At 42.1% G+C, this 26421-nt stretch overlaps 1 protein-coding gene across 3 annotated transcripts; it reads right to left on the bottom strand.

Annotated features, from left to right (window-relative positions):
* Positions 1 to 1861: 1861 nt before the first annotated feature.
* On the bottom strand, positions 1862 to 26179 carry LOC308357774 (myosin-4; the record flags this gene model as incomplete). Of its 3 annotated transcripts, none has more annotated exons than XM_080827544.1 (38): positions 1862 to 2123; positions 3124 to 3219; positions 3324 to 3428; positions 3515 to 3685; positions 3776 to 3901; positions 5956 to 6159; positions 6914 to 7222; positions 7880 to 8004; positions 8106 to 8271; positions 8351 to 8534; positions 10048 to 10244; positions 10368 to 10486; positions 10941 to 11067; positions 12293 to 12682; positions 12780 to 12870; positions 13127 to 13272; positions 13498 to 13674; positions 13969 to 14211; positions 15327 to 15582; positions 15710 to 15846; positions 15937 to 16060; positions 16371 to 16488; positions 16578 to 16665; positions 17050 to 17120; positions 17915 to 18227; positions 19724 to 19894; positions 20007 to 20156; positions 20258 to 20376; positions 20962 to 21100; positions 22823 to 22926; positions 23053 to 23151; positions 23296 to 23359; positions 23512 to 23604; positions 24097 to 24211; positions 24304 to 24331; positions 25214 to 25370; positions 25745 to 25888; positions 25976 to 26179. In XM_080827544.1, the coding sequence occupies 38 exons, from the start codon at positions 26177 to 26179 to the stop codon at positions 1971 to 1973; spliced, it is 5823 nt and encodes a 1940-aa protein (XP_080683670.1). In that variant the 3' UTR covers positions 1862 to 1970. The 3 variants fall into 3 exon arrangements, with proteins under 3 accessions (XP_080683670.1, XP_080683671.1, XP_080683672.1); XM_080827545.1 differs by having other exon boundaries at positions 17918 to 18227; XM_080827546.1 differs by having other exon boundaries at positions 17930 to 18227.
* Between the last annotated feature and the right edge of the window lie 242 nt (positions 26180 to 26421).

The following is a 26421-nucleotide window of genomic DNA, read 5'->3' as shown; positions in this document are numbered from 1 at the left end:
AGCTCTATTACAAAGCTGTCATCATCAAGACAGTATGGTACTGGCATAAAAACAGACATATAGATCAATAGAACAGAATAGAGAGCCCAGAAATAGATGCTCAACTCTATGGTCAACTAATCCTCGACAAAGCAGGAAGGAATGTCCAATGGAAAAAAGACAGCTTCTTCAACAAATGGTGCTGGGAAAATTGGACAGCCACATGCAGAAAAATGAAATTGGACTATTTCCTTACACCACACACGAAAATAGACTCAAAATGGATGAAGGACCTCAATGTGAGAAAGGAATCCATCAAAATCTTTGAGGAGAACGCAGGCAGCAACCTCTTTGACCTCAACCGCAGCAACTTCTTCCTAGGAACATCGCCAAAGGCAACAGAAGCAAGGGAAAAAATGAACTATTGGGATTTCATCAAGATCAAAAGCTTTTGCACAGCAAAGGAAACAGTTAACAAAACCAAAAGACAACTGACAGAATGGGAGAAGATATTTGCAAACGACATATCAGATAAAGGGCTAGTATCCAAAATCTATAAAGAGCTTATCAAACTCAACACCCAGAGAACAAATAATCCAATCAAGAAATGGGCAGAGGACATGAACAGACATTTCTGCAAAGAAGACATCCAGATGGCCAACAGACACATGAAAAAATGCTCCACATCACTCGGCATCAGGGAAATACAAATCAAAACCACAATGAGATACCTCCTCACACCAGTCAGAATGGCGAAAATTAACAAGTCAAGAAATGACAGATGCTGGCGAGGATGCGGAGAGAGGGGAACCCTCCTACACTGTTGGTGGGAATGCAGGCTGGTGCAACCACTCTGGAAAACAGTGTGGAGGTTCCTAAAAAAAACTGAAAATAGAGCTACTCTATGACCCAGCGATTGCACTACTTGGTATATATCCTAAAGATACAAATGTGGTGCTCTGAAGGGGCACGTGCACCCGAATGTTTATAGCAGCAATGTCCACAATAGCCAAACTATGGAAAGAACCTAGATGTCCATCAACAGACGAATGGATAAAGAAGAGGTGGTATATATACACAATGGAATACTATGCAGCCATCAAAAGAAATGAAATCTTGCCATTTGCGATGACATGGATGGAACTAGAGGGTATTATGCTTAGCGAAATATGTCAATCAGAGAAAGACAACTATCATATGATCTCTTTGATATGAGGAAGTGGAGATGCAATGTTGGGGGGTTGGGGGAGGTAGGAAAAGAAAAAATGAAAGAAGATGGGATCAGGAGGGAGACAAACCATAAAAGACTCAATCTCAAAAAACAGACTGAGGGTTGCTGGGGGCAGGGGGGACGGGAGAGGGTGGTGGGGATATGGACATTGGGGAGGGTATGGGCTATGATGAGTGCTGTGAAAGGTGTAAACCTGGCGATTCACAGACCTGTACCCCTGGGGATAAAAATACATTATATGTTTATTAAAATAAATAAATAAATTAAAAAAAAAAGAAATTGCATACTACTTTTCTCTTCTTAGTATGACCAGTTCCATTTCTCTTTCAGCAGGTAAGTGTCTATTCATCTTCTAGGAAATGTTTGAATTGCTGTCTCTCCTGCTAGCTTGAATGGTGTGCATTTCTGTATAGACACACACTTGGTTCTCAATAGAATTGGTTGAATGGATTTCGGGGTGCAATAACCACCTTTGTATTTTCTCAGAGAGCTGAATTTCACTTGCCTTCTGTTAACATTGGTTCACTGACCACACTCATTTTTGTCATCATCATCTGATTGCGCCATTAGGAGCTTCACAAGTGTTGAAAATGAATCAGTTCTCATAGCACTACAGAACTTGTAATTAAAAGAGACATGTATTTTTAGATTGGAAAAATCTCTGCAGATTTTATTGCCTTGATGCTACAGTGACATGCGACAGTGACAAAGAACTTCACATTTTGCACATTTCTTTGGTCAACTTTCAGCATATAATGAATTACTCTTCACTTATGACTTTCGTGTGAACCTCCCGGCTTTTCACCCGCAGCTTGTTGACCTGGGACTCGGCAATGTCAGCCCGTTCCTCAGCCTCCTCCAGCTCATGCTGGATCTTGCGAAACTTGGCAAGGTTGACATTGGATTGTTCCTCCTGAGAAAAGAAATGTATTTCAGAGAATGAGAAAATTCGGCATTTTCTGATTCTTACTGCCTTTGTTACTAGAAGCAGCTACTGGATTTACTTCGTAAATGAGAAAGCAAAGGTTCTGTTATTTGATCACGAACTTATTTGGGGGCAAGGCATCCCACATTGTTGACTCTGAATGAGTGGGCTCATGATGCACCCTGCTCGGTCTCTCTCACTTGAATCCTTCCTGGCCAACTTAAGATGCTGCAGTGACATCAGGGAGATCAGAGTAGCAGGAATCTGAATCTATGAGACAAACTTTAAAAAGTAGGCATGGTGGGTGCCTGGGTGGCTCAGTGGGTTAAGCCTCTGCCTTCGGCTCAGGTCATGATCTCAGGGTCCTGGGATTGAGTCCTATATCGGGCTCTCTGCTTGGCAGGGAGCCTGCTTCCTCCTCTCCCTCTCTGCCTGCCTCTCTGCCTACTTGTGATCTCGCTCTGTCAAATAAAGAAATAAAATCTTAAAAAAAAAAAAGTAGGCATGGTGATAGTATTGGGTGCAGAGAACCTTAAGGAAAGTTTCTGAATTAGTAAGATGAGAAAGGAGCCAAATGAAAAAGAAATATTCTGATGGATTTATTGTGAAGTCATGTAACAGTCATGTAACAGATTTATTGTGAAGTCATCTATCAGACTTCAGAGCCCTCTTTTGTGCAGCCCCTGTGAACACTAGAGATGGCTAGGAGTGGTAGAGTGTTCTAGATAGGGAAGTGGGTTGTAACCAAAAGACATTTCCATACTAACATGTCTGGAAAATTGCTGAAAGAGGTCTCAGAAGAAATGCACTTGCATCTCTAAGGTTCTAGTAATTACTGGTAAAATTTTTTTCATTCCAAATATTCATTTTCATACCTAATTTTATACTCTTTTGCCTTAAAAAAAGGCTCTTAAATTCTATAAACTTCAGGCTCAACAAAACCTGGACCTTCTCCTGAACTTTTCTCTCTCATTATGAAGCTACTCACAGCCTCTTCAGCTTGTCTCTTGTAAGCTTTAACTTTGGTTTGTAATTTGTCCACCAAGTCCTGCAGCCTGAGGACATTCTTGCGATCCTCCTCAGTCTGAAATGAAAGAAGTAGCAAATAGCATTGTTGGTTTGAAAATGTCTCATTACTTTTATTTTCTTGAGAGCAGCAGATCTGAGAAATATGGAAAGGTAGGTCACCTGGTAAGTGAGTTCCTTCACTCTCCTCTCATGCTTGCGAAGACCCTTGATGGCCTCAACATTGCGCTTCTGTTCATTTTCAACCTCATTTTCAAGCTCCCGCACCTGGAAGAGAACAAAGGCTTTTAGCAGTTTGGCTGTAACTAGCTGTATGAGCAGGTTGGGAATTGAATGAAGTGCTGGGGACCCACCCTGGCCTCCAGTTTCTGGATCTGCTTCTTCCCGCCCTTCAGGGCCAGCTGCTCAGCCTCGTCCAGACGGTGCTGCAGGTCCTTCACCGTTTGCTCCAAGTTCTTCTTCATGCGCTCCAGGTGGGCACTGGTGTCCTGCTCCTTCTTCAGCTCCTCGGCCATCATGGCTGCCTGATGAGTAGTAAAACAAAATCAGTCGAGGGAGCTGAGTTAGCACATCAGGATTCATATGTGGCCATTATAGCATTGCCCTCTGCTCACATCAGTGATGGCCTTCTTGGCCTTCTCCTCTGCGTTGCGGGCTTCCTGGACAATGTCCTCCATCTCTCCCTGGATCTGGGAAATGTCTGTCTCTAGCTTCTTCTTGGTGTTGATCAAGCTTGTGTTCTGTTTCAAATTAATAAAAAAAGAAAAGAAAGCACATTTAATGACATTCTGTTTACATTGTCATTTTGACTAGTGTATATAGGCAAAAATTCTTGATCTAGGAAAAATTCAGAATAAACACCAAATCAGAAGTTGACTCTAAGTTAAACCTTCTCTTCTTTTTATCCTTACTTCTGTTAATGAACATTTTCTGAAATTCTTCCAGGTAAAATGTGATTTTATTTTTATTTTTTTAAAAGATTTTTTAAAAAATTTATTTATTTGACAGAGATCACAAGCAGGCAGAGAGGCAGGCAGAGAGAGAGGAAGGGAAGCAGGCCTCCCGCCAAGCAGAGAGCCCGATGCGGGGCTCGATCCCAGGACCCTGAGATCATAACCTGAGCTGAAGGCAGAGTCTTAACCCACTAAGCCACCCAGGTGCCCCTAAAATGTGATTTTTGATACCAATGATGTTCGACTATTACCAGTGGCTGCTTATAAGCATGAAGCACAACCCTAACCCAAGAAAATATTTAAAGTGTGGTATCACCACATAGCTCATGGAAAATAGATTATTAATTTGTAGTTGTTCATTCATGTTTGGTTGGCTTTATATTTAAAGGGCATAAGTAGCATTGTTATCAGTACAAAAATGAACCAAGAATCTGTTGTTTTGGAAAGTTGATAGTATTTGAAATATTTAGTCGATTCAGGATACTAAAAATGAGTAAGAAAGATGTGTTTTCATATGAATTTAAAATTATTTGTAGTTTAACATTTCCATGATGGCTATTTCCTTATAATTTTTAAAAAGTATGCACACATGGTGTGGAACACTGGGTGGGGTGTATGAACAATGACTTCTGGAACACTGAAAAGAAATTTAAAAAATAAATAAAATTTAAAAAAATATAATAATACATGTTTATTGTAAAAAAAAATAGAATATACGAGTCAGCGAAACAAGAGGTAAGGAATGCTTATTGTACTCTCCCTACTCAGAGATAACCACTGATAACACTTTGTTTATCCTTCTGGATGTTTCCTATGTATTTTTAACAAAAGAAAGAGATCATATTTTATATACTATTTTTTTAAGATTTTATTTATTTGTTTGACAGAGACAGAGCATGAGAGGGGAAGAGGTCAGAGGGAGAAGCAGACTCCCCGCAGAGCTGGGAGCCCGATGCGGGACTTGATCCCAGGACTCTGGGATCATGACCTGAGCCGAAGGCGGTTGCTAAACCAACTGAGCCATGCAGGCGTCCTATTTACTATTTTTAAGTTGCTCTTTTCATGTCTTGTGAAATCTTTTCATGGCAATAAATGCATACTAAATGGCTGCTTACTAGCCTTGTGAGGATAATATACCGCCATTTATTTAGCTCATCTGTTATAAACAACAAGGGCTGAGTAGCAGTGATGATGGCCTCTGTGAATTTGAACTGAAGAGTTTCCTTCACATAGTTAGCTTCATGTGTATACAGGATACACAAGAATAACTTGGTGGCTTATCCTTTTTCCTCTGTTTTATTTGCTTATCTATTTGTAGCTTAGAGTTGCAAAGACAGGGTGGCCACTAATGTCGTATATATGGTTATTAGTAGATGGCCTTCTGTGCTTTTTTTTTTTTTAAAGATTTTATTTATTTATTTGGCACAGAGAGAGAGGGAGAACAAGCATAAGCTGGGGGAGCAGCGGGCAGGAGAGAAGCAGGCTCCCCACTGAGCAAGGAGCCCGATGTGATGTGGGGCTTGATCCCAGAACCCCGAGATCATGACCTGAGCCAAAAGGAGCCGCTTAACTGACTGAGCCACCCAGGTGCCCCTGCCTTCTGTGGTTTTTAACAAAAGTTTCTAGAACTCTAAATTTTTTTCAAATCAACATGATGATCCCAGGCCATAAATATACCCGTGAACTGGTCAGGCCCAGTATGTCTTAGTAATACCGTTTTCCAGAAATTCAGAAGGGACTCTTGCCAAGGTTTCTTTACTCCTTCCTTTATAAACAAGCTTATCCCTTCATATCTTCAATGGCAGGGTGTACATTTGCTCAACCAGAGTCCTGAACCTCACCTGGGTGTGCAGGAGTTGCACACGCTCACTGGCATCCAGAAGCTCTTGCTCTGCCACCTTCCTGCTCCTCTCAGTCTGCTCCAAGGTTGCCCGCAGCTCCTCGATCTCCGCCTGCAGCAGGTTGGCTCTGCGCTCCACCATGGCCAGCTGCTCTTTAAGGTCATCTTGGCCTCTGATGGCATCGTCCAAATGTAGCTGAGTGTCCTATACAGAAAGAGGCAAAGACGCTTACTTGTGCTTCCATTAAAGTGAGTACAAATTGGATCATGTACACACTTTGTTCTCAGTAACTTAGAGTATGATTAGAGATGGAAAATTTGAAAGTCCCTTTATTTATTTATTTTTAAGGTTTTTAAGTTTATTTCACAGAGAGAGAGCACAAGTAGGGGGAGAAGCAGGCAGAAGAAGAGAGGGAGAAGCAGGCTCCCTGACGAGCAAGGAACCCGATGCGGGGCTCGATCCCAGGACCCTGGGATCGTGACTGGAGCTGAAGGCAGAGGCTTAACCCACTGACCCACCCAGGAGCCCCAGCAAGTCTGTTTAATGACAAATTCTTTGTAGTCTAGGGTAGCAGGTCTACTCAAAAGAACAGGATGTTATATTTTAGAATAACCACGGCTAAAGTTACAAAATATTAGAGCAGGAAAGCATCCTCAGAGATGAGCTAGTCTAATGATGTTGTTTTATGTATATTAAACAAGTATAGAAATGTATATTTAAAAATACACGTGTATATATTTATATACATTATGCAGATGGAGTTCGTATAAATGATTTGTGGAGTGTCTTCTCTTCAGTTGACAAAGTGAACTTTGTCTTAGACTTTCCAAATGTAAGCTGTTCTTTAGCTGTGTATGTGAAATTTTCAACTGATTACCATATTATTTAGATTTATGGCATGTAAGTCACACAGTTACACCCAGACTGCATGACACTATGTGTGTTTATCCCAGTGTACCTTGAGTATTCCTTGTGTGTTTCTTAGATTCCTTATTGCCTCTGCAGCCTGGCGGTTGGCATGGTTCAGCTGGATTTCCATCTCATTGAGGTCTCCCTCCATCTTCTTCTTGAGCCTGATGGCATCATTCCTGCTCCTGATCTCCGCATCCAGGGTGCTCTGCATCGACTCCACAACCCTGATGTGGTTTCTCTTCAGCTGATCGATTTCTTCATCTTTTTCAGCAATTTTCCGGTCAACCTCAGATTTCACCTGGTTTAACTCAAGCTGGATGCGAAGGATTTTGCCCTCTTCATGCTCAAGAGATCCCTTTTTAAGAAGCAACATTTAGGTTACTCTTGGCTCGCAACCCTCACAGGTCTTCCCTGCTATGATCAGAACCTGGCCCCTGTACTTGGAAGGCAGGGAGAAGACCGAAGAAAGAGGCGGGCCACTCCAGCATGGTGGTGGCAGCTTAATAAGAGGAAGGGAACTTACGTGAGAGGCTCGTCTTGGGTGGTGGGATCCCCGGATCCACCCACCAAATTTTTAAAAGTATACAAAGAGGCTTTCAATAGATTTAGTCACATATACTGTGCAGGTGTTCTCAACACCAAACCACTGTCTCAAGACTATGTCTTTAGAGCAGCCTCTGGGAGTGGAGAAGGCAGGTGGAACCCACATTCCTAGGATAGGGGGACATTCAGCCGTCATGTCTTTCTGGTGGTGATTTCCTCCTTGCTACCTAAAGAGCTGCTGTTTGTTTTGCACAGTATGATGGTTTCTTGAAGAAGGCATTAAGAAAACCACAAACTTTCATGCATCTTAATTTAGCCTGTTTGTTCTGCATTCCCAAGACACAATTCAGTATTTCTCACTGAATTACGTGAGTTATCCCCTGCAGCTCTGCAACGTGGTAATTGCTCTCAGTTGCTATGAATTTTTCCGTTTATTTATAATGCATAAGTGAGCAAATGGAACGTGTACCTCGGCTTCCTCCAGAGCAGCCTGAAGCTCACTCTTCTCTTGATCTATTTGTTTCTTCACTTTCTCCAGTTCATGGATATGCTTTCCCCCTTCTGCAATCTGCTCCGTCAGGTCTGAAATCTCCTCTGTAGGTTAATAATAAAATACCACATTGAATTGAGAAAAACGAAAACTTGAAAAGATGTCTCCCCACCGTTTTTAAAGTAGAATGGTTACAAAGACTCACGCTGTAAGTTCTTGTTCTCTCGCTTGAGGGTTTCAAGGTGATCCAGGGATTCCTCACAGGCATTCTTGACCTTGAACAGCTCAGTGCTGAGCGCACGGGTCTCCTTCTGGGAGGCTTCAAGTTCAGCCTGAGTTTCTTCGTACTTTTGCTTCCACTCTGCCAGGACCTGGAAGTACATCAGAACTAAGCCTCTGTAATCAAGAATCAGACCTCTTTCCCTCAGGCAGCTGGTCATCGTGGGCCACCTTGTCAAAGTTCCTCTGCTTCTTGTCCAGGGCAGCGCAGGCTGCGTTAGATCTCTCCACGTCCAGCATGAGGTCCTCCACTTCATTCTGGAGCCGCTGTTTCGTCTTCTCTAGAGAAGCACATTTGGAATTCACAGCCTCCACATGTTCCTCAGCATCCTGCAGACGCTGGGCCAGCTTCTTCCTGAAATGTTGGCCAGTGTGAGTGACCAGAAGCGGATTCAGGGATGCCACAGTGAACTTTATAAAGCTGCTGACTAGGAAAGCATATTTTCCCCAAAAGTCTTTGCTCCTCTGTCCGCAAATTGTTAAGGTTTTCTAAAATGTCTTATCACTACCCATTTTGTCTCTGTAGTTTTCCCTAGTGAATTCTTAATCTTTATGTCAGGGGTGGTTAAACATATCCATGAGACCTTTTTGTATGCTTGGTGGTGGTGTCTGCATGCACGAGAGAGACAGAGAGAGAATGAATGAGCCTCTTTGATTATCCAGCTGTGGAAACCACCATCTTGTCCTTATAGACCAGTGCGTGTCCACTGGAGAATGGACCAGGGCTACAGCCCTCCCTGCATCAGCTGAGTGAGCCATGTGAGGACATGACCACTGTGAACTGGAGGCCTGTCATCAAAGCATGCTGGCACTGGATAGTGGCATTAAGCATTTTTTAACATGGTCCTCTTCATAAATGAAGCTGTGGCCCAAAGTGATGTGTACGAGGTCATATGATTGATTATGGTTAATCAATCACTGACTCTCTGGGTCTGATGCCCCAGACAGCAAATGTTATTCCAGAATTATATTTCCCAAATACCTTCCAAAGTCGTACTGCTTCCTTCACCAGCTCACACTTATCTGGAGTGTTCCCTCTGCAAATGCTCACCAAACCCCTTTGTTCTGTTTAATTCTAGCAACTGCTGAGATAAATGCAATTTAGAGAAGCTTCCTTCACTGGGAACATAATGATTATTTCCCTTCCGTGTGTCACTCCCATGAGTTTTAGTCCATAAGAAGCGTGTGTAATTAAGTGAATCAGTTTATTGATACTGGTTGTTAGTTAAATGACAGAGTGTGATAGTCTTATTCTGGACTTCTAGATAGGGATAAACTGATTATTGTTAATTATAACATTCATAATAATGTACCAGATAGTCTCACTGTCTCCATTTTTCCTTATATTGAAGGAAATTAATTCTACTTAATCCATAAAGTGTATGTTGATAATTTTTAATTCATTCTGGTGGAAAGAAATTTAAGATATTTTTGTAGTAGACCAAAATGCAGGGAGAGCTGTGGTCTTGGCTCATTCTTCAGTGGACACATGACTGGTCTGTAAGGAGAAGATGGTATGGTGGTTTCCGCCACTGTAAAAACAGATAGGCTGAAATTTTCCTCCTTTTTTTTTTTTAAGGATTTTTAAAATTTATTTTTTATTTGACAGGCAGAGATCACAAGTAGGCAGAGAGGCAGGCAGAGAGAGGAGGAAGTAGGCTCCCTGCTGAGCAGAGAGCCCAATGCGGGGCTTGATCCCAAGACCCTGAGATCACAACCTGAGCTGAAGGCAGAAGCCTTAACCCACTGAGCTACCCAGGTGCCCCTCTTCCTATCTTTATGCCTGAAATATTCTTTTTTTTTTTTTAATACTTTTCCTTCACTGCCTTTAAACTTTTCTTTCTGCGTCCATCATTAAGAGCCCATACTTGGCCTCCTCCAGTTCTTCCGTGCGCTGGATGGCGTCCGTTTCATATTTGGTCCTCCACTGGGCGACCTCACTGTTGGCCTTGGACATTGCCCTTTGCAGCTCAGCCTTGGCCTCCTGTTCCTCCTCATACTGTTCCCGCAGCAGGTCACAGTCATGGCGGGCTGATTGTAGGGCGTGGGCCAAGGCGTTCTTGGCCTGGACCAACCAAAAATTGTGCATTGTACATTTATGTTCTGGTCACTGATATTCTGTAAGTGAAGTTCAATAGCATGTCACACTGCAAAGTTCAAGTGACTGAAAGTCTCAGAGAATTCTCACCTTAAACTCCTCTTCCAGCTGCCTCTTTAATTCCTCAATCTGTTGTGTAAATGCTTGTTTGCCTCTCGACAGCTGAGACACCAGAGCTTCTTTCTCATCTAGCTGTCGTGAAAATTCACCTGTGAAAGACAAAACGTGAATGGTTTAGTTCTGTCGTCTAGGTGAAGACTAAAGAATGTGGTAATATTATAACTCTCTTACTCCATGATGAAAAGAATAACTCAAAAATTTTGATGTGGTGGAGAAGGTTATTTCTTGCTTTTGCAAAACTGTGAGCTTTGATATTTTAGGATTTTCTTTCCCTCCCTCCCTCCCTCCCTTCCTTCCCTCCTTCTTTCCGAGTAATGCTGAGGCAGCAAAAATCTCCTCAGCCCAGGAAGCTTAATTTTCTTCCATTATAGCTTATAAGCATCCTTTTTACTGTCTCTCAATAAAAAGAAGAAGGAATGACAAATGATGATAAATGGGTGTGTGTCGTTTAAGAAATGATGGGTGTTCAAGAGGTGTCCACAAGTGGAGGCTCGCTTTTCTTTTTTTTGGCTCTCTGCATGCTGGCCGTGTGTGCCCACTGACCTGATTCTGTGTGTAAACGAGCCTTCTGGGCTGACAGCTCATTGATGAGGCGTTGCTGCTCCTCTTCCTTCGTTTTGACTTCACTAAGCTGGTCCTCCAGGGTGCGGCACATTTTCTCGAGGTTTCCCTGTGGTGGAAAGTAGAAAACAGAGAAAGATGATACACTTTTATTTGTAAGTCTGAATTTGGAGATAACTACTTGTGGAAAGGAGCTGAGTTGTATTTACTTCTCTAGCCACTCCAAAGCCCTGCACAGTGCCTTGGAAGTAGAGACCCATAATTTGGGTTACATAAATAAATGGTTATGAAAACCAGATTATTGTCTTTGGAAAACATGAACATCATTTAAATTCTGCATCATGTGGAGTATGGTTTTTAGAGAATTCTTTTCTGAAATTACATTTTTTCATGGTTATAGTGACAAAAGATAACATGATTTCTACAAATCCGATAGGAAGACCAAAATGATTCATTTCAATATAGTGATGCCTAGTAGGCATAACAGGAATAATTTTAAAGTGAGATAACATTATAGCAGCAATGTCCACAATAGCCAGACTATGGAAGGAGCCCAGATGTCCATCGACAAATGAATAGGTAAAGACGATGTACACACAATGGAATACTACTCCACCATCAATAAAATAGAAATCTTGCCATTTGCAGTAATGTGGATGGAACCTAGAGGGTATTATGCTAGGTGAAATAAGTCAATCAGAAAAAGACAATTACCATATGATCTCACTCCTGTGTGGAATTTAATAACAAAACAGGATCATGGGGGAAGGGATGAAAAAATAAAAGATGAAATCGGAGAGGGAGACAAGCCATAAGAATCTCTTAATCATAGGAAACAAACAGGGTTGCTGGAGGGGAGTGGGTTGGAGGGATGGGGTAACTGGGTGACGGGTATTAACGAGGGCATGTGTTATAATGAGTGCTGGATATCATATGCATCTGATGAATCACTGAACTCTACCTCTGAAACTAATAATACGTTATATATTAATTGAACTTAAATTAAAAAAATAAAATGAGGTAACATTTAAAGTTTGTGTAGTTAGATCTATTCATCTGTAGACTCTAATTTTGTTTTTTTTTTTTAAAGATTTTATTTATTTACTTGACAGACAGAGATCACAAGTAGGCAGAGAGGCAGGCAGAGAGAGAGAGGAGAAAGCAGGCTCTCCATGGAGCAGAGAGCCCGATGTGGGGCTTGATCCCAGGACCCTGGGATCATGACCTGAGCTGAAGGCAGAGGCTTTAACCCACTGAGCCACCCAGGCGCCCCAAGTAGACTCTAATTTTGAATCATTGCAAATAGAATGAAAAGGGTACAAGTTCACACAAACCTTGGCTTTGGAGACAGTCTCCATGTTACTGGCGAGGTCATCGATCTCCATCTTCATCTCGCTCTTCTCCTTCTCCAGCTTCTGCTTCACCCTCTGCAGGTTGTCTATCTGCTCCCCGAGCTCGGCCACGCTGTCCGCGTGCTTCTTCCTCAGGGTGGCCGCCGTGGCTTCGTGCTGCAGGGTGGCCTCCTCCAGGTCCCGGCGCATCTTCTGGAACTCGGCCTCGCGCTTCTTGTTCATCTCGATCTGCGCAGAAGTGGCCCCGCCGGCTTCCTCCAGGCGCTCGCTGATCTCCTCCAGTTCCCGGGAGAGGTCAGAGCGCTGCTTCTCTGCTTTGGCCCGGGAGGCCCGCTCTGCCTCGATTTCCTCCTCCAGCTCCTCAGTGCGGGCCTGGGGGTGACACATCAGTGTGAATGCCGACTCATGACCGTTTTGATTCCTGGAATGCACAGAAGAGGTGTGGCGGGGGGGGGGGGGTCCGACTCACCTGTAACTCCTTGATCTTCTTCTGTAGCTGCATCACAAGGGCCTGCTCGTCTTCAATCTTGCTTTGCAGATTGCTCATTTCAAACTCTTTCCTGTTGGAGGAGCAACACGTAAGCTCTCCATCAGTTCTCTTACCAGTGTTCTTTCCCATGTACGGTGGAATGTCTTTATACTGCCGTGTTGAGGACGTGAGTAGTACATGTTTTTACAAGTCAATAACATACCATTTTCATTAAATAAAAAAGTGAAAGATGTTATTTTTTGGTTATGTACTCTGAAGTAATAATTTTAGAGATCTTTAAAACATTTATTTCACCTGAATTGACAGATAACAAGCAGGTTACTCACTTTTTGAGTTTCTCGTCGAGTTGCTGCTTGTCATTTTCTACATCCATTGTGGATTCTTGGGCCAACTTTAGGTCTCCCTCCATTTTCCTTTTGGCTCTTTCTAGCTCCATGCGGAGTTTCTTTTCTTGTTCCAGAGATCCTTCAAGCTAAATGTATACTGGATTTTATTTATTTCAGTCCTAAGGCATTGAGCCATATGTGACTAGCCATCAAAGATACACAGGAGAATTTTAAAAAATACACCAAATAGCATGGAAATTTTAATTATTGTTTTCAAAGCCACAATGAAAGACTTATGAGCATTATTGACAGTTGCACGTTGTAACTGTTTATTTTATATTGAGAGGAAATACTGTGTTTTTCACACTTACGTCATCCACTTGCTGTTCTAGCTTGGTTTTAGCCTTGGTTAGGGTGTTGACTTTGTCCTCTTCTGCCTGAAGGTCATCCAGGGTCTGCTGGTGGGCCTCTTGGAGGGCTTTCTTCTCCTTGGTCAGCTTTGCAATGATTTCGTCCAGACCTGCCATCTCTTCCGTGAGGTTTTTCACCTTAGATTTGAAAAGATTTTAGAAATGTTAATGACATCTGTCATCTTGATGAAAAAGAAGCATAGGACAGTGTGGGCCTGAGATGGAAAATGGAGATAAGTGAAGCCAGGTCTCCTTCACTGAAAAGTATGGGGGATAAAGGTTAAGGTAAATAGAAATGGTGAAGACTAAAGAGACATAAATATGACAGCACTTTTCTTTCATATTCAATAACTTTAGGATTAAACTTTTAATTAAAATACTTCAGTAACAAGCTAGCACTTATAAAGAGTCTAAAATGGATCACGATTGTACCTTGTTCTCCGTGGCGTGCTTCTCCTTTTCAACCTTGGCCAGGGTCAGCTCAAGGTCGTCAATGTCTTTCTTGAGCTCTGAACACTCGTCCTCCAGTTTCCTCTTCTTGGCCGTCAGCTCAGCATTGATCTCCTCCTCATCCTCTGCCCTCTCAGTTAGCTCCTTGATCTTGGCCTCCAGCTGGATTTTGGTTTTAATCAGCTGGTCACATCTTTCCTCTGCATCAGCCAAGCCATCTGCTTCCTAACGGAAGAAATGAAACAATTTCATTTGTCTAAGCTATATCTGCAAACACACTGTAATTTATTAAAAGGTGGATGCTTCAGGGCACCTGGGTGGCTCAGTCATTAAGCATCTGCCTTCGGCTCAGGTCATGATCCTGGGCTCCTGGGCTTGAGCCCCGAATCGGGATCCCTGCTCAGTGGGAAGCCTGCTTCTCCCTCTCTCACTCCCCCTGATTGTGTTCCCTCTCTCATTGTTTCTCTCTCTATCAAGTAAATTTAAAATACAATAAAATAAAAAATAAAAGGTGGTACTTCAGTGACTCAATCAATTTGGTCAACACACTTGCCAACTTTTAACAGTCAACTGGACAAAATGTTAGTAATTTTAATGTGCTAATTATAACAACAGATTTTCTCCAGCTATCCATGTGTGGAAGGTCAGATTAGGGAAACTAGCCTTTTGGCAAGATCTGCACCTGTACTACTTTGGAAAGGTTGCTTATTAATTTTAGGACTCTGTTTCCTCACATTCGAAGGGGTTGGTTAATTTAGCCTTTTCCCTGACCTTGGAAGAAAAACATAACTTCTATTTATGCACACAAATATTCACTAAGGGAAAGACAGTCTCATCTAACAGAAGGATCTATAAAGGAAGGAAAATGTCCATAGACATCTTTGTGTTTTTTTTTAAAGAATTTTATTTATTTATTTGACAGAGGTCACAAGTAGGCAGAGAGGCAGGCAGACAGAGAGAGAGGAGGAAACAGGCTCCCCACTGAGCAGAGAGCCCGATGCGGGACTTGATCCCAGGACCCTGAGATAATGACCCGAGCCGAAGGCAGAGGCTTAACCCACTGAGCCACCCAGGCGCCCCCATAGACATCTTTGTGACTATGCTCACCAATGACCATGCCGCATATGAATGTGGATATGAACATACACAGCATAATTGGTGACTTCGCACCTATTGTTTTTTAGGTCTGAGTCTTTGTGTTCTTGAATGACAAATAATAATAGTACATGTTTTAGTGGAAACCATTCATTCAGAAACCTTAAGCTAAAACCTTTTCATAGCCACTCTTACAAGGTCTGGAGGATAAGAAAGGGCTGAGCTGTGCAGTGGATGACACTCACAGATTGAACTTGGAGCTGCAGGTCATTTTTCTCTTGCATCAGAGCTACCATCTTCTCTTCAAGCTCTTTCCTTTTCGCTTCTGACTTCGCCAGCTCTTCCTTGGTCTTCTCAAACTCTTCCTTCATGTTGGCCATCTCCTTTTCTGTCTCTGCACTCTTGAGGAGCGGCTTGATCTTGAAGAACAGGTTCATCCAGGGCCAGTGCTTGACGTTCATGAAGGCGCGGACGTTGTACTGGATGCAGAAGATGGACTCTCTGTAGGAAAGAACAAAGACGCAAATAAGGAACAATGTGGACAACGACCATCACTTAAAAAAGTAATGACTACATCAGATTCAACCATGAAAATGTGGAGAATGGGGACTTGGACTTGTTCCCTCACCTCCTCTCCATCATCTTCTTGAATTCCACCCTCATCAGGTACCCTCTGCACACAGCTTGGATGCGTGTGATGAGTTGAGCCAGCTTTTCATCTCGCATCTCCTCTAGAGTTCCCAACAGGCCAGCTTTAAAGAAAACCTTGCCAAGGAACAAGTTAAATATGTTATTTCCACTCATGAGAAAGTCCAAAGGTGATGAAATTACGGTAGAGATTTAGGTTGATGGTACCTTGGTATGACCGAATTTGTACTGGGTGTGGTCGATGTCAATAGACCCTAGGAGTTTCTCAGAAGCCTTCTTACTGTCAATAAACTGACCCTCTGGGATAGCACTTGCGTTTAGAATCTTGTATCTATCAGAATACAAAGATATAAAAACATGGCCTTCCTTTTTACCGGAACTGTTAGTAGCTATCATTGAAAAAACGATAGACTGAGTTTTAGAGAAAAAAAATTCCATTAAAACAATCCAGCAGTGCTTTAGGTGAACCTTGGGAAAATATATGTAAAAAGTTATGATAATAAGAAAGCAAGCCATCGTTCTTCTATCATCACCTTTCAAATACATTTCAGTTTTCAAGGAAAAGTTAAAAGATGTTTGAACTGTGTGGAGATACTCCTCTAGGCTAGCACGTTGAAAGGGGGGAGTAATGAGACACAAACCTCTGTTTGAAGTCTGCATAAAGGATCCTGCTTGGGAACCCCTTCCTGCAGATGCGGATCCCTTCCAGCACCCCGTTACACCGCAGCTGGTGTAGGACAAGTTCATGCTCCATGGCCCCTGGGGGGGAAAAAAAAGACATGTTTTCTATGTGACAATCTAATGAGAAGTCACACTGGAATCTTACTTGGATATCATAAATGTCTTACCAGGAGTTTTAGTTTCATTGGGAATGAGACAGCGTACAAAGTGGGGGTGAGTGCTCCTCAAGTTGGTCATCAGCTTGTTTAAATTCTCCTGCAAACCACATGAAAAGATTTGAAGTCATTTTTTTATTGCATGAGAGTCCCTGTCAATGATCTGTAGTGAAGTGCCCCATTTCCCGAATAAAGTAAATTTAACTGACTACAGGGGCTGCTTTTAAGAGAGAGTTTGATTTCATGTGAAATGTTTTCCACTCTAGATTTTTAGATTTGGAGTTTTAAGGGTAACCGGTTCATTTATTGTAAAGTTTGAACCCACATTATGGGTTTTCTTCTTGTTAAATTTTTCCTAACACATTTTTCATTTTCCTTTGTACAACACTGCTTTTTTTTAGTTTCGTCAAAGTTTTTTTTAAAAGTTACAATAATTTAATTTTGTTTCAGAAGTAGTCTTTTGGCATTCACGAATATACTGTACCCTGAAAAGGGCTGACACTGTCTGGAAAGAAGAACCCTTCTTCTTGGCACCTTTTTTTCCACTGCCACTTTCTGAAAAATAAAATAGAAAAATTAAAACTATTTGCAGCAACTTTAGAAGCACTATCCACAGGTATGAGGACTGCCAAAATTCCTTCTGAAATTTAAATTTGCACTTGTTCACTTGTATCATTCCTGTTTTTTCTTTCTGTATCTTTCTGCCGACTATAGATTAGGAAAATAGAAGCATTGGCTCACATTATAGGTATTCAGGAAAACAACAACAGTAAAAGAACTGGATGAAAAGGGTAGATGTGGGGGAGGGATGGCACTCTTCTCCTCCAAATCAGCAAATTATGTCCCGTGAAAGAAGTGCCCAGGAGACAGAGTAGTACTGTCCCCTTAGTGCACACGGTCCCAAAGAACCTAGTTGCATGCTTGCTATCAGGTCAGTGGGCCTCTACTAACCTGCAGGAAAGTCCTGCTTTCTATTTGCTTGTGCTTCTGTACTGTTATGTGCACATCTGGTCTTAGGGGACTTAGGAGAACAGAACTTCCAATTCCTCAAGCACTAGTGCCTTGACAAAGGATTTCCTTATCTCCAGATTAGCTGGATCCTCAAAGGAACAGATATTATTAAAATAGTAAAAATGAGCTCTATGATCTTGAGCAAGTCACTTAACCTCTGAATCTGTGTTTCCTCATTGGTGAAATGAGGCCATGGACAAAAGGATCCATAGTGTCAGCTTCAGCTCTGAAAGCTTATAATCATAAGACTGTAGCATACTAATTAAATACACTTCCTTTCATTAAGTCTATATTGGCCAGTATTTTAACTCTGGGAACATACTAATGATATTAAGAATGACCTGCTTCAGCACTTTGTCCCCCAGCAAAGAGGAAAGCCAGAGTCTTCATGCCAGACTTCTGGTACAGCCCGACCACGGTCTCGTTCAGGGGGTCCTTGTTCTTGTCCAGCCAGCCGGCGATGTTGTAGTCCACGGTGCCGGCATAGTGGACCAGAGAGAAGTGGGCCTCGGCCTTGCCTTTGGCAGGCTTGGGCTTCTGGAAGTTGTTGGACTTCCCCAGGTGCTGCTCATAGAGCTTGTTCTTGAAGGAGGTGTCTGTGGCCTTGGGGAACATGCACTCCTCTTCCAGGATGGAGAAGATGCCCATGGGCTGACAGTAGGAAAAAAGAGATGATAATAATGAGTTCCTCAGAAAAATATGCTCCAATAGTTTATGTACCTAGTGGAAACCTGAAAATGTTCCAGAAGAATGGATGATAAGATATTAAATAAGCACGATCTTTCTTTATTGCCTCTTCTCTGCTACTGCAGTCATGTACCATGGACATATGGGAAATATGTTTGCTAGAAAGACTCAGTTAAAAAAAAAAAAAGAAACCCATCTGTACCATTTGGCAAACTTTATGTTCAGAGTATAAAATTAAATTCCAAAACTACCATTTCAAAGCTGAATTCTTTATCCTGTAAATGTATAGATCTAAATACTTTCTTACCTCCTGACAATGTAGCTTCCTCACCTCAAATCTAGACATGACAAAAGTATGAAGAGAAAAATTATGGATAATGATTAAAAATTATCCATTCCCAGGATGAAAGAGCTTCTCTTGTTGTGTCATTAGAACTCTTTGTACTCTGAGCCATTTCCCCCCACGGTGGAGTTAAGTGATGATAATTTGGTTTTGCTTTGTAAGCAGATTGCCTCCTTTCAATTGCAAGTTTGATAGGAAAGACTGATAGAAAATCCAACGTTGATGATTTTGCTTCAGTCACAAATTGTCTCAAAACTATTTCGATGTTCCAGGAACTGAGTGCCATGTCGTTTTCATGAATAGCAGAGATAGTATGTTACCAAATTAAAATTATTTTCTTCAGATTGGGTAGACCTAGTCTGATGTGATACTCTCATCTTTCTTATTTTTATGAATTTTGGCACAAGTGTCTGCAGTTTCCATAGAAGGCACTTGTGTTTGCTTTTCCTTTCCCCCTGCTTAGGGTAGTGTTCATCTATAACCATATACTTTATTGGCATTCACAGTTACGGGATGAGTTCCCAATATGCATTTGAAAATCTTTAATGATTGCTTGATGAATTTTAACATATTCAACACTAACAGAATTATTGTCCCACTTCCTTGATAAAGGAGAATTCAGGGTTCGTTTTCCAGGGAAGATTGTAGAGAGGTCTGGTATTTATTCAGTAGTTATCAGAGTCTTAATGCCTGCAACAACTGAAGAGCTACCCTTCCAACCTGGAAGACATCTTGACACATTCTGCCTTGATCTCCATGAAGGATGATCTGTGCACGACACACTGTCATGGAATTGCCAGGATCAATGGCAGTGCTCAGAGGACTAGCTGCAGTTTCATTCCTTACTTCTGTGCACGTGAGGGAGAGTGAAGTTCTAAGAGGGAGAAACGTGCATCCCTGTGTCTGTGTATGCGTTTGTAAGCACTGCAGCCATTTTTCTATGAGAAGCTATTCCAGAGTACCAACACATCACTTGTGACACACCAGACAACACATCAGATTGTGAGCCTGTCATCAAACACCACTGCTTGTTCTCTGAGAACTGGGATTGCAACTAAGCATATGGAGGCGGACAATTTGTGTTTCATGTCCTGAAGGCTTGAAAAGTCAAACAGACCTTCTCGATGAGCTCGATGCAGGCAGCCAGGTCCATCCCGAAGTCAATGAACTCCCACTCGATGCCCTCCTTCTTGTACTCCTCCTGCTCCAGCACGAACATGTGGTGGTTGAAGAACTGTTGCAGCTTCTCGTTGGTGAAGTTGATGCACAGCTGCTCCAGGCTGTTGAACTGGGTGTTGCAAAGAGCAAGAGTTTGAGTGAGTCTGGAAAATCCAGTGGGGACTCCGCAAAGAAGACACAAAGTGGAAAGGCCTTAAGAGGCATTTATTCGAACAACTCACGTCAAAGATCTCAAAGCCGGCGATGTCCAAGACCCCGATGAAGTACTGCCTGGGCTGTTTGGTGTCCAGCTGCTGGTTGATGCGGGTGACCATCCACAGGAACATCTTCTCGTAGACAGACTTGGCCAGAGCGCCCACCGAGTTGTACACCTTCAAGAACAGTGGTAGTTTGACTTTTCGAATTGAACACAGTGATGAAGCCTTGGGTCTCCTGTGGCTCAAAAAAATCCTGGGGGTTAAATCATGCTTACCTGCTGCACAGTCTGGCCTTTGGTGACGTACTCGTTGCCAACCTTGACCCTGGGGTAGCAGAGGGCTTTGAGCAGGTCAGCAGAGTTCAGGCTCTGGAGATAGGCCGCCTTGTCAGCAACTGCATGAATGAGGTGAGAACAGTGAAACTGAACATAGCGTACACAATTTAAGGTGGGAAGGGTAATGACAAAGAAAAAAAAGTTTTGCTTGAAAAGGAATATGTGTGAATGTGACAAAACCATTTGTCACACTAATTTTAGTCTTTTTTTTTTTTTTTGAGAGGATAATTTGGAACTTAGGGAATCGATGCTCTATATGATACTTAAAATATAGCTAAAGTAGACCATAGATAAAAATAATTTGAAAAAGTCTAACCTAGAGGAGGAGTGATAGGAAAATTCCGGTGTTTTTTTTTTTTTTTTTCTTACAGTGCGTGTGGGCATGTAAATTATTGACTGGAATAAAAAAGGTTTTAATCAGATCGTAAATACTAGCTTACAGTAAGTCAGCGAAAATTGGAATGGGCAGAAATTACACCTCCATAAATCTTCACAGTCGTTTAAAATATGCAGTGTGTCATTTCTGTCCTCTAATACTTCTCCCCACCATCGGATGGGTCAAGAAAGTGAAAGCCTGGTCCCTGCCCTTGAGGACCTGATGGTGTCAGTTCAGTCAGCTGAAAGATGTGAACAGGGAGTGGTACCTTCGGTGCCGTCCGGCTCAGCCTGCTCCTCCCGCTGCTTCTGCTTGAACTTCATGTTCCCATAATGCATCACGGCACCTGTGAGCTTGTAGATGGCCACCTTTTCATCAGTGCTGAAACCTAGGATGTCCACAGCACTCTGTGGAAAGATTTGAATTTAAATCTGCTTCCACTTACCACCATGGCGGACACCCTCAGGACACTGGGCCCTCCCTCCCCTGCCTTCTTATGATATCTTGACTAACACTTTGGTGTTTTCAAAAGGTAGTCCTGTTCTTCAGCTCTTTATTCCACAAAGCAGCACCGGTAAGTATGTGTCGGTTTCCCATTGAGTCCTGTGGGCAGTGAAGATCTTATGTGACCTGTCCACACTCACCCAAGACTCGAGCCTTGGCTTTGGATGCCAAGGTTGACACTTCCTATTTCTCCACATTAGCCGGGCCTTGCGCCACAGGTTTCTCATCTCATGGCTTTCCTTTGCTTCACAAATCTGTTTGCCCCTTTTCCTCCTATGTTGTCCAACCCTAATGCTAGCCTGCCTCCCCGAATGCGATGGATGCCATTGGAAAAAGAGTAAGAGGGGAAGAGCAGTGGCCCTTGAGTTCTTCCCTCTCTGATATCAGGTCACAGCTCAGCTGGCCATGAGATGCCTGACAGTGAACTTCACCTGATCGTTACTCATGCAGGGAAGAGACACTTGTGAAAAGAACTTCTTTTATTGAAATTATTGTTGTGTATTTTTTCTCTACTAGATTTTGATCACTTTCTTAGTTGCCCATGCTAGGCTTTGCAAAAGCTCACGCGGTGGAGGCAGGCATCAGACAAGGCAGGGGGCGTTTACCTATGTAACTTTCTCTAGATTATTTACCCTCAGTTCAGCTCATCGACTCAAGCTATTTAAAATGCTCAGAGATTAATAAAGTCTCGGAACAAGATTATGATGCTTTTTTAAAAAAATCTCCAATACTAGGGCTTATTTCTCAACTCTCTAACTCTTTTGGACTTATCAATAATAATGAGGTAAAGCTGGTAAAAGCTGATATTTATGAGATGAAGGCACACAAATAGTTTATAGACTTTTTGAAAATAGTGTTTGAGGAGAAGAAGTGTTTTTGTAAGCAGCTCTTAATCCTATATTGGGAATGTTAGGATATTCCCGTTGGTATTAAATTTAGGAATAATCAAAGATGGTTGACTATTCAGAAATGGAAAAGAAAACTTGAAATATGTATAAACTATATGTATAAAGAAAATAAGCCAAAGAGTAATGATCCTTAAAAAAAAAAAAAAAAAGAATCTGTAGTTCCAAAAATAAAAGTAAAGGATCATGGAGGCCAAAAAGAGAATTTTTGAGGTTAGAGAATCCATTTCTTCAAACACTGCAGAGATGGGGGAGGGGAATACTATTAGCCCCAGAGTGACAATTGAAACAAAATTTGTGCTTACATCTGACTATAGAGGAACTGTGGAAATCATCATGTTCTGCTATAAAAATCCTAGAAGTATCATATGTCTTTTTCCCCAGGTTATTGAATATAGGGTCTGACAAAAAATAAGAGAAACATCACTATTGGAGTACAAAAATTGACCCAGAGGACCTATGGGGTGGGGGTGGGGAAAGAGCAAACTAGCCAAGGAATGCCTAAGACTTAAGATTTATGACAGACATACTGAGTTTTCTGATACCTAGCGTGGAAGGTGGGCATTGAAATACCCTGTAATTTTATTCCAAGAGTAAGGAAGCCTGAAAAGCAATATTGCCTATTTATTGTCTTTCTGCTAATGCTGTTGACTGTATAGAGGGGAGTGTTGTATAGTGCAAAATGAATTTACTTCTTCCTGTTCTGTACCTGTTACTTACATCTGTGGCTAGAAGCTCTTCCTGGTCATCAATGCTGGGCACTGTAATTTCACCTTGACTGACAAAAGCAAAGTCATATGGGTTGGTGGTGATCAGAAGCATTTCTGTACACATGAAAAAGAACAAGTATAGACAGAATTACTTTGGTCATCAAAAACACTTTAGAGGGACTTTCAGAAAAAGAGGCTTTTGTTCTTCCTTGGTAGAAAAAAATCATGGATACTTCTTACCAATAAGTTCTGGTTTCTTGTTGGACATGATTTGATAAAATATGTGGTAGCTTCTTTCAGCCTTTAGCTGGAAAGTAACACGGGACTTCTCCAGGAGATCTAGAAAGTCAGATTGAGCGCATTTAAGAGAAAAGGCCACAATGGAAAATTAAGCATTTGAGAAGTTGACACAATATAGATAACACTATTTTCACTATATAACCCCCCCAAAATATTTTTAATCACTAGTGTTCATTAACTTACATGTTTCAATATCTGCAGAAGCCAGTTTGCCTGTTGCACCAAAATGGATCCTGATAAATTTACCCTTAAAAAGGCAAAGGAAGACTTCTTTTTACATACTCAAAGGCAGACAAATATTTTCTTCGTTATGGACCAAGTGGATGGGAAAGATGCTGATACCACATGCACAGAAACGTCTGTGCTGGTCCTCACAGGAAAAGGAGGACCAAGACTTACAAAGCGAGAGGAGTTGTCATTCCTCACGGTCTTGGCGTTGCCAAAAGCCTCCAGTAGGGGGTTGGCGCTGATGATTTGATCTTCAAGGGTCCCCTTAAGAGAAATGAGTAAGACAGATAAGGAGACCCTGGAAAAGGTGAAATAACTTTCCATCAACTTCCTCCCCCTGCGACCTTCCCCTTCACAATATTCTGTAACTTTGGGGTAAGGCTGCTTGGCTTTCTCTTTCTTCGTTTCTTTCTTAACACATTTCTTCTTTTAAATTTAAGATTTTTTACTTGAGAAAGAAGGAGTTTTTGAGTAGGGGTTTCTAAAGTGAGTAGACAGAAGACAAACAGAAGGAAGGGTGACATGGCCTTGAGTTCTGTATTGCTCAGGCTCCTTTTTTCCCCTCGTAATAAATGGTTTGGAGAACTTCTGTCTGTTGCCTCTCATAGGCAACACATCTCAGTCTCACAGTCCATCCAAGAGTTCTCTTCCAAATTTTGGCATCACTTGCAGTTGGTTGCTATGGCTCTGAGGTACCTTGGCCAAATTTTTAGAAGCTTAGGATTTCTTCTGTCCTGGGATGAATATCATACCCACCTGCATTTTGCCAGGAGTAGATTCCTCTTTTTTCTTCTCTCCAGTAATTGCAATTGTTGCAAAGTACTGGATGACACGCTTGGTGTTCACGGTCTTCCCTGCACCAGATTCTCCGCTGTCGAGTCCACACAGAGGAAAAGTCAGAATCTAAGTAACCACTGCAGTCATCAAAAATTCAGCAGAAAGAAAGGCATGAAATCTACATACGTAATCAGGATTGACTGGTTCTCACGATCTGTGAAAGAAATCGGAGATAATGTTGAAAAATATACTTAGCACATACGTTTTATAAACTCAGAGTTGTCTTTTAAAGCTCCTCCCCCCGCACAAACTATATCTATTGTTAGTTTGCTTTTTTCACAATATTCTTTTTAAAATAAGTGGCAAAAGATGTGCGAATTAGTCCATGTGTTATACTCCTGTTACCTTTAGTGTGATAGAATATGTAATGAATGCACTATTTCACTGTACTACCCATGGGAATGACTTACCAATATCAGATGAATACTAGTTCCATGTTCCATTTTGTCACTTGGTTCATAGTTCAAAATCATGTTATTAGTGTCCGATCCAAAGTTTTGTGTAGTAATTGGGATAACTTGTACTGTAAGCTTTCAAAACTTACTTTTTAGGAGAGGTGATATATTAGCTATAATTAAAATACATAGTTCATTCCTTAATTTGGATTAATTTTGATCTGGAATTAGCATTATAGCATAGAACTCTAAACAAAATTCTCTCTACTTTTGAAACTGATCCATTTTATTCTTTTTTAAAAAATATTTTATTTATTTTAGAGAAAGAGCATGCATGGTGGGTGGGTGGGAGGCTTGATCCCAAGACCCCGAGATCACAATCTGAGTCAGAACCAAGAGTCAGACACCCAACAGACTGAGCCATCCAGGTGCCCTGGTCCCTTTTATTTTAAATATATTTCCCTAATTTTATTATATTACACTATTAATCGTATTAGAATACTATCATTATACTGTTATTATTACTAATATGTTTGTGCTGAGCATTTTATTCTCCAGGCACTGCCTCTGTGTTTTCTGTGTTATCACTCTACATGTACTTTATGAATAGCTCTGCAGACTGTAATTATGGACTCACTGACCCGTCAGCATGAACTGGTAGGCGTTGTCTGAGATGGAGAAGATGTGGGGCGGGGCCTCCTGGCGCTTCTTGCCTCGGTAGGCGGCCACCACCTCGGGGTTGTACACCGGTAGCCACTTGTAGGGGTTCACGGTGACGCAGAAGAGGCCCGAGTAGGTCTGTGGGAAATGACAAGGTTGCTTTGTCTGCAGTCACCTCATTAATCCGCCTTGGAAATACTGCTTTATGTGCCAAGTGAGAGGGACCCAAGTACCGTGTCTGTTCTCCTAGGGCTTAGGGGTCTCATTCCCTGGCTGCCTCCCACCCCCAGGTGCTCTACACAGTACGATTACTTCTGCTTGCACATGGATTCCGCACTAAGCACATGGCTTTCTGCATGCACAGTGTCAAGTGCATCAGAATTCACAATACTAACCCAACGATTAGTCTTGAAATTGTAGTAGCCAAATTGGAAAGTAGTCTTGAATTGGTTTTGGCTAACAGTTCATGGACTTAAGTTAGTGAAAAGTAAAAAGAAAAAAGGGACGCTCACGTAGATCATCCAGGCTGCGTAACGCTCTTTGAGGTTGTACAGCACGGCAGGCTCGTGCAGGTGGGTCATCATGGCCATGTCCTCGATCTTGTCGTATTTGGGAGGGTTCATGGAGAAGACTTGATCTTCCTTAACTGTGACAGTCTGTTAAGAAAAGAAGGAGCCGGTGGATGTCAACTAGGTAGCAGAAAGGATCAGTTATGTCTTACTACCCCTCTTTGTGTTACTTACAGTCCCCGCATCGGTCTTCACAGTCACCTTCCCCCCTTCCCTGCTCTGCACGGTACTTTTCACATAGGACTCCTTAGTGTCCACCACAAAGACAGAATTCTTGGCATCAAAGGGCCTATTCTGGGCCTCAATGCGCTCCTTTTCAGACTTTCGGAGGTATGGAGCCGCCTCCCCAAAAACGGCCATCTCAGCGTCGGAACTCATGGCTGGGGCTTATTGGCGGCAGCACAGCACCGGAGTACCTGGAGAACAGAGACAGAGCAGGACAGTGACCCAGGGTGAGGGTGGACATTGTCCTGTTGGTTTCACACTCCTGTGCCTCATTGGCCTGGCCCGTTTCCTCAGCGCTGCCTGTAGGGATCACACCTATGTCTTGTGCAAAGGTGCTGAGAGATTGGATCAAGGATTTCAAAGCCTTATGTTGGGAACTTAATTCTTGTGATGTT

This window comes from Martes martes, assembly GCF_963455335.1.
Source record: "Martes martes genome assembly, chromosome: 16".
Lineage (NCBI taxonomy): Eukaryota > Metazoa > Chordata > Mammalia > Carnivora > Mustelidae > Martes > Martes martes.
The sequence above is the reverse complement of the archived record's forward strand: the minus strand, read 5'-3'. Positions and strand labels throughout refer to the sequence as shown.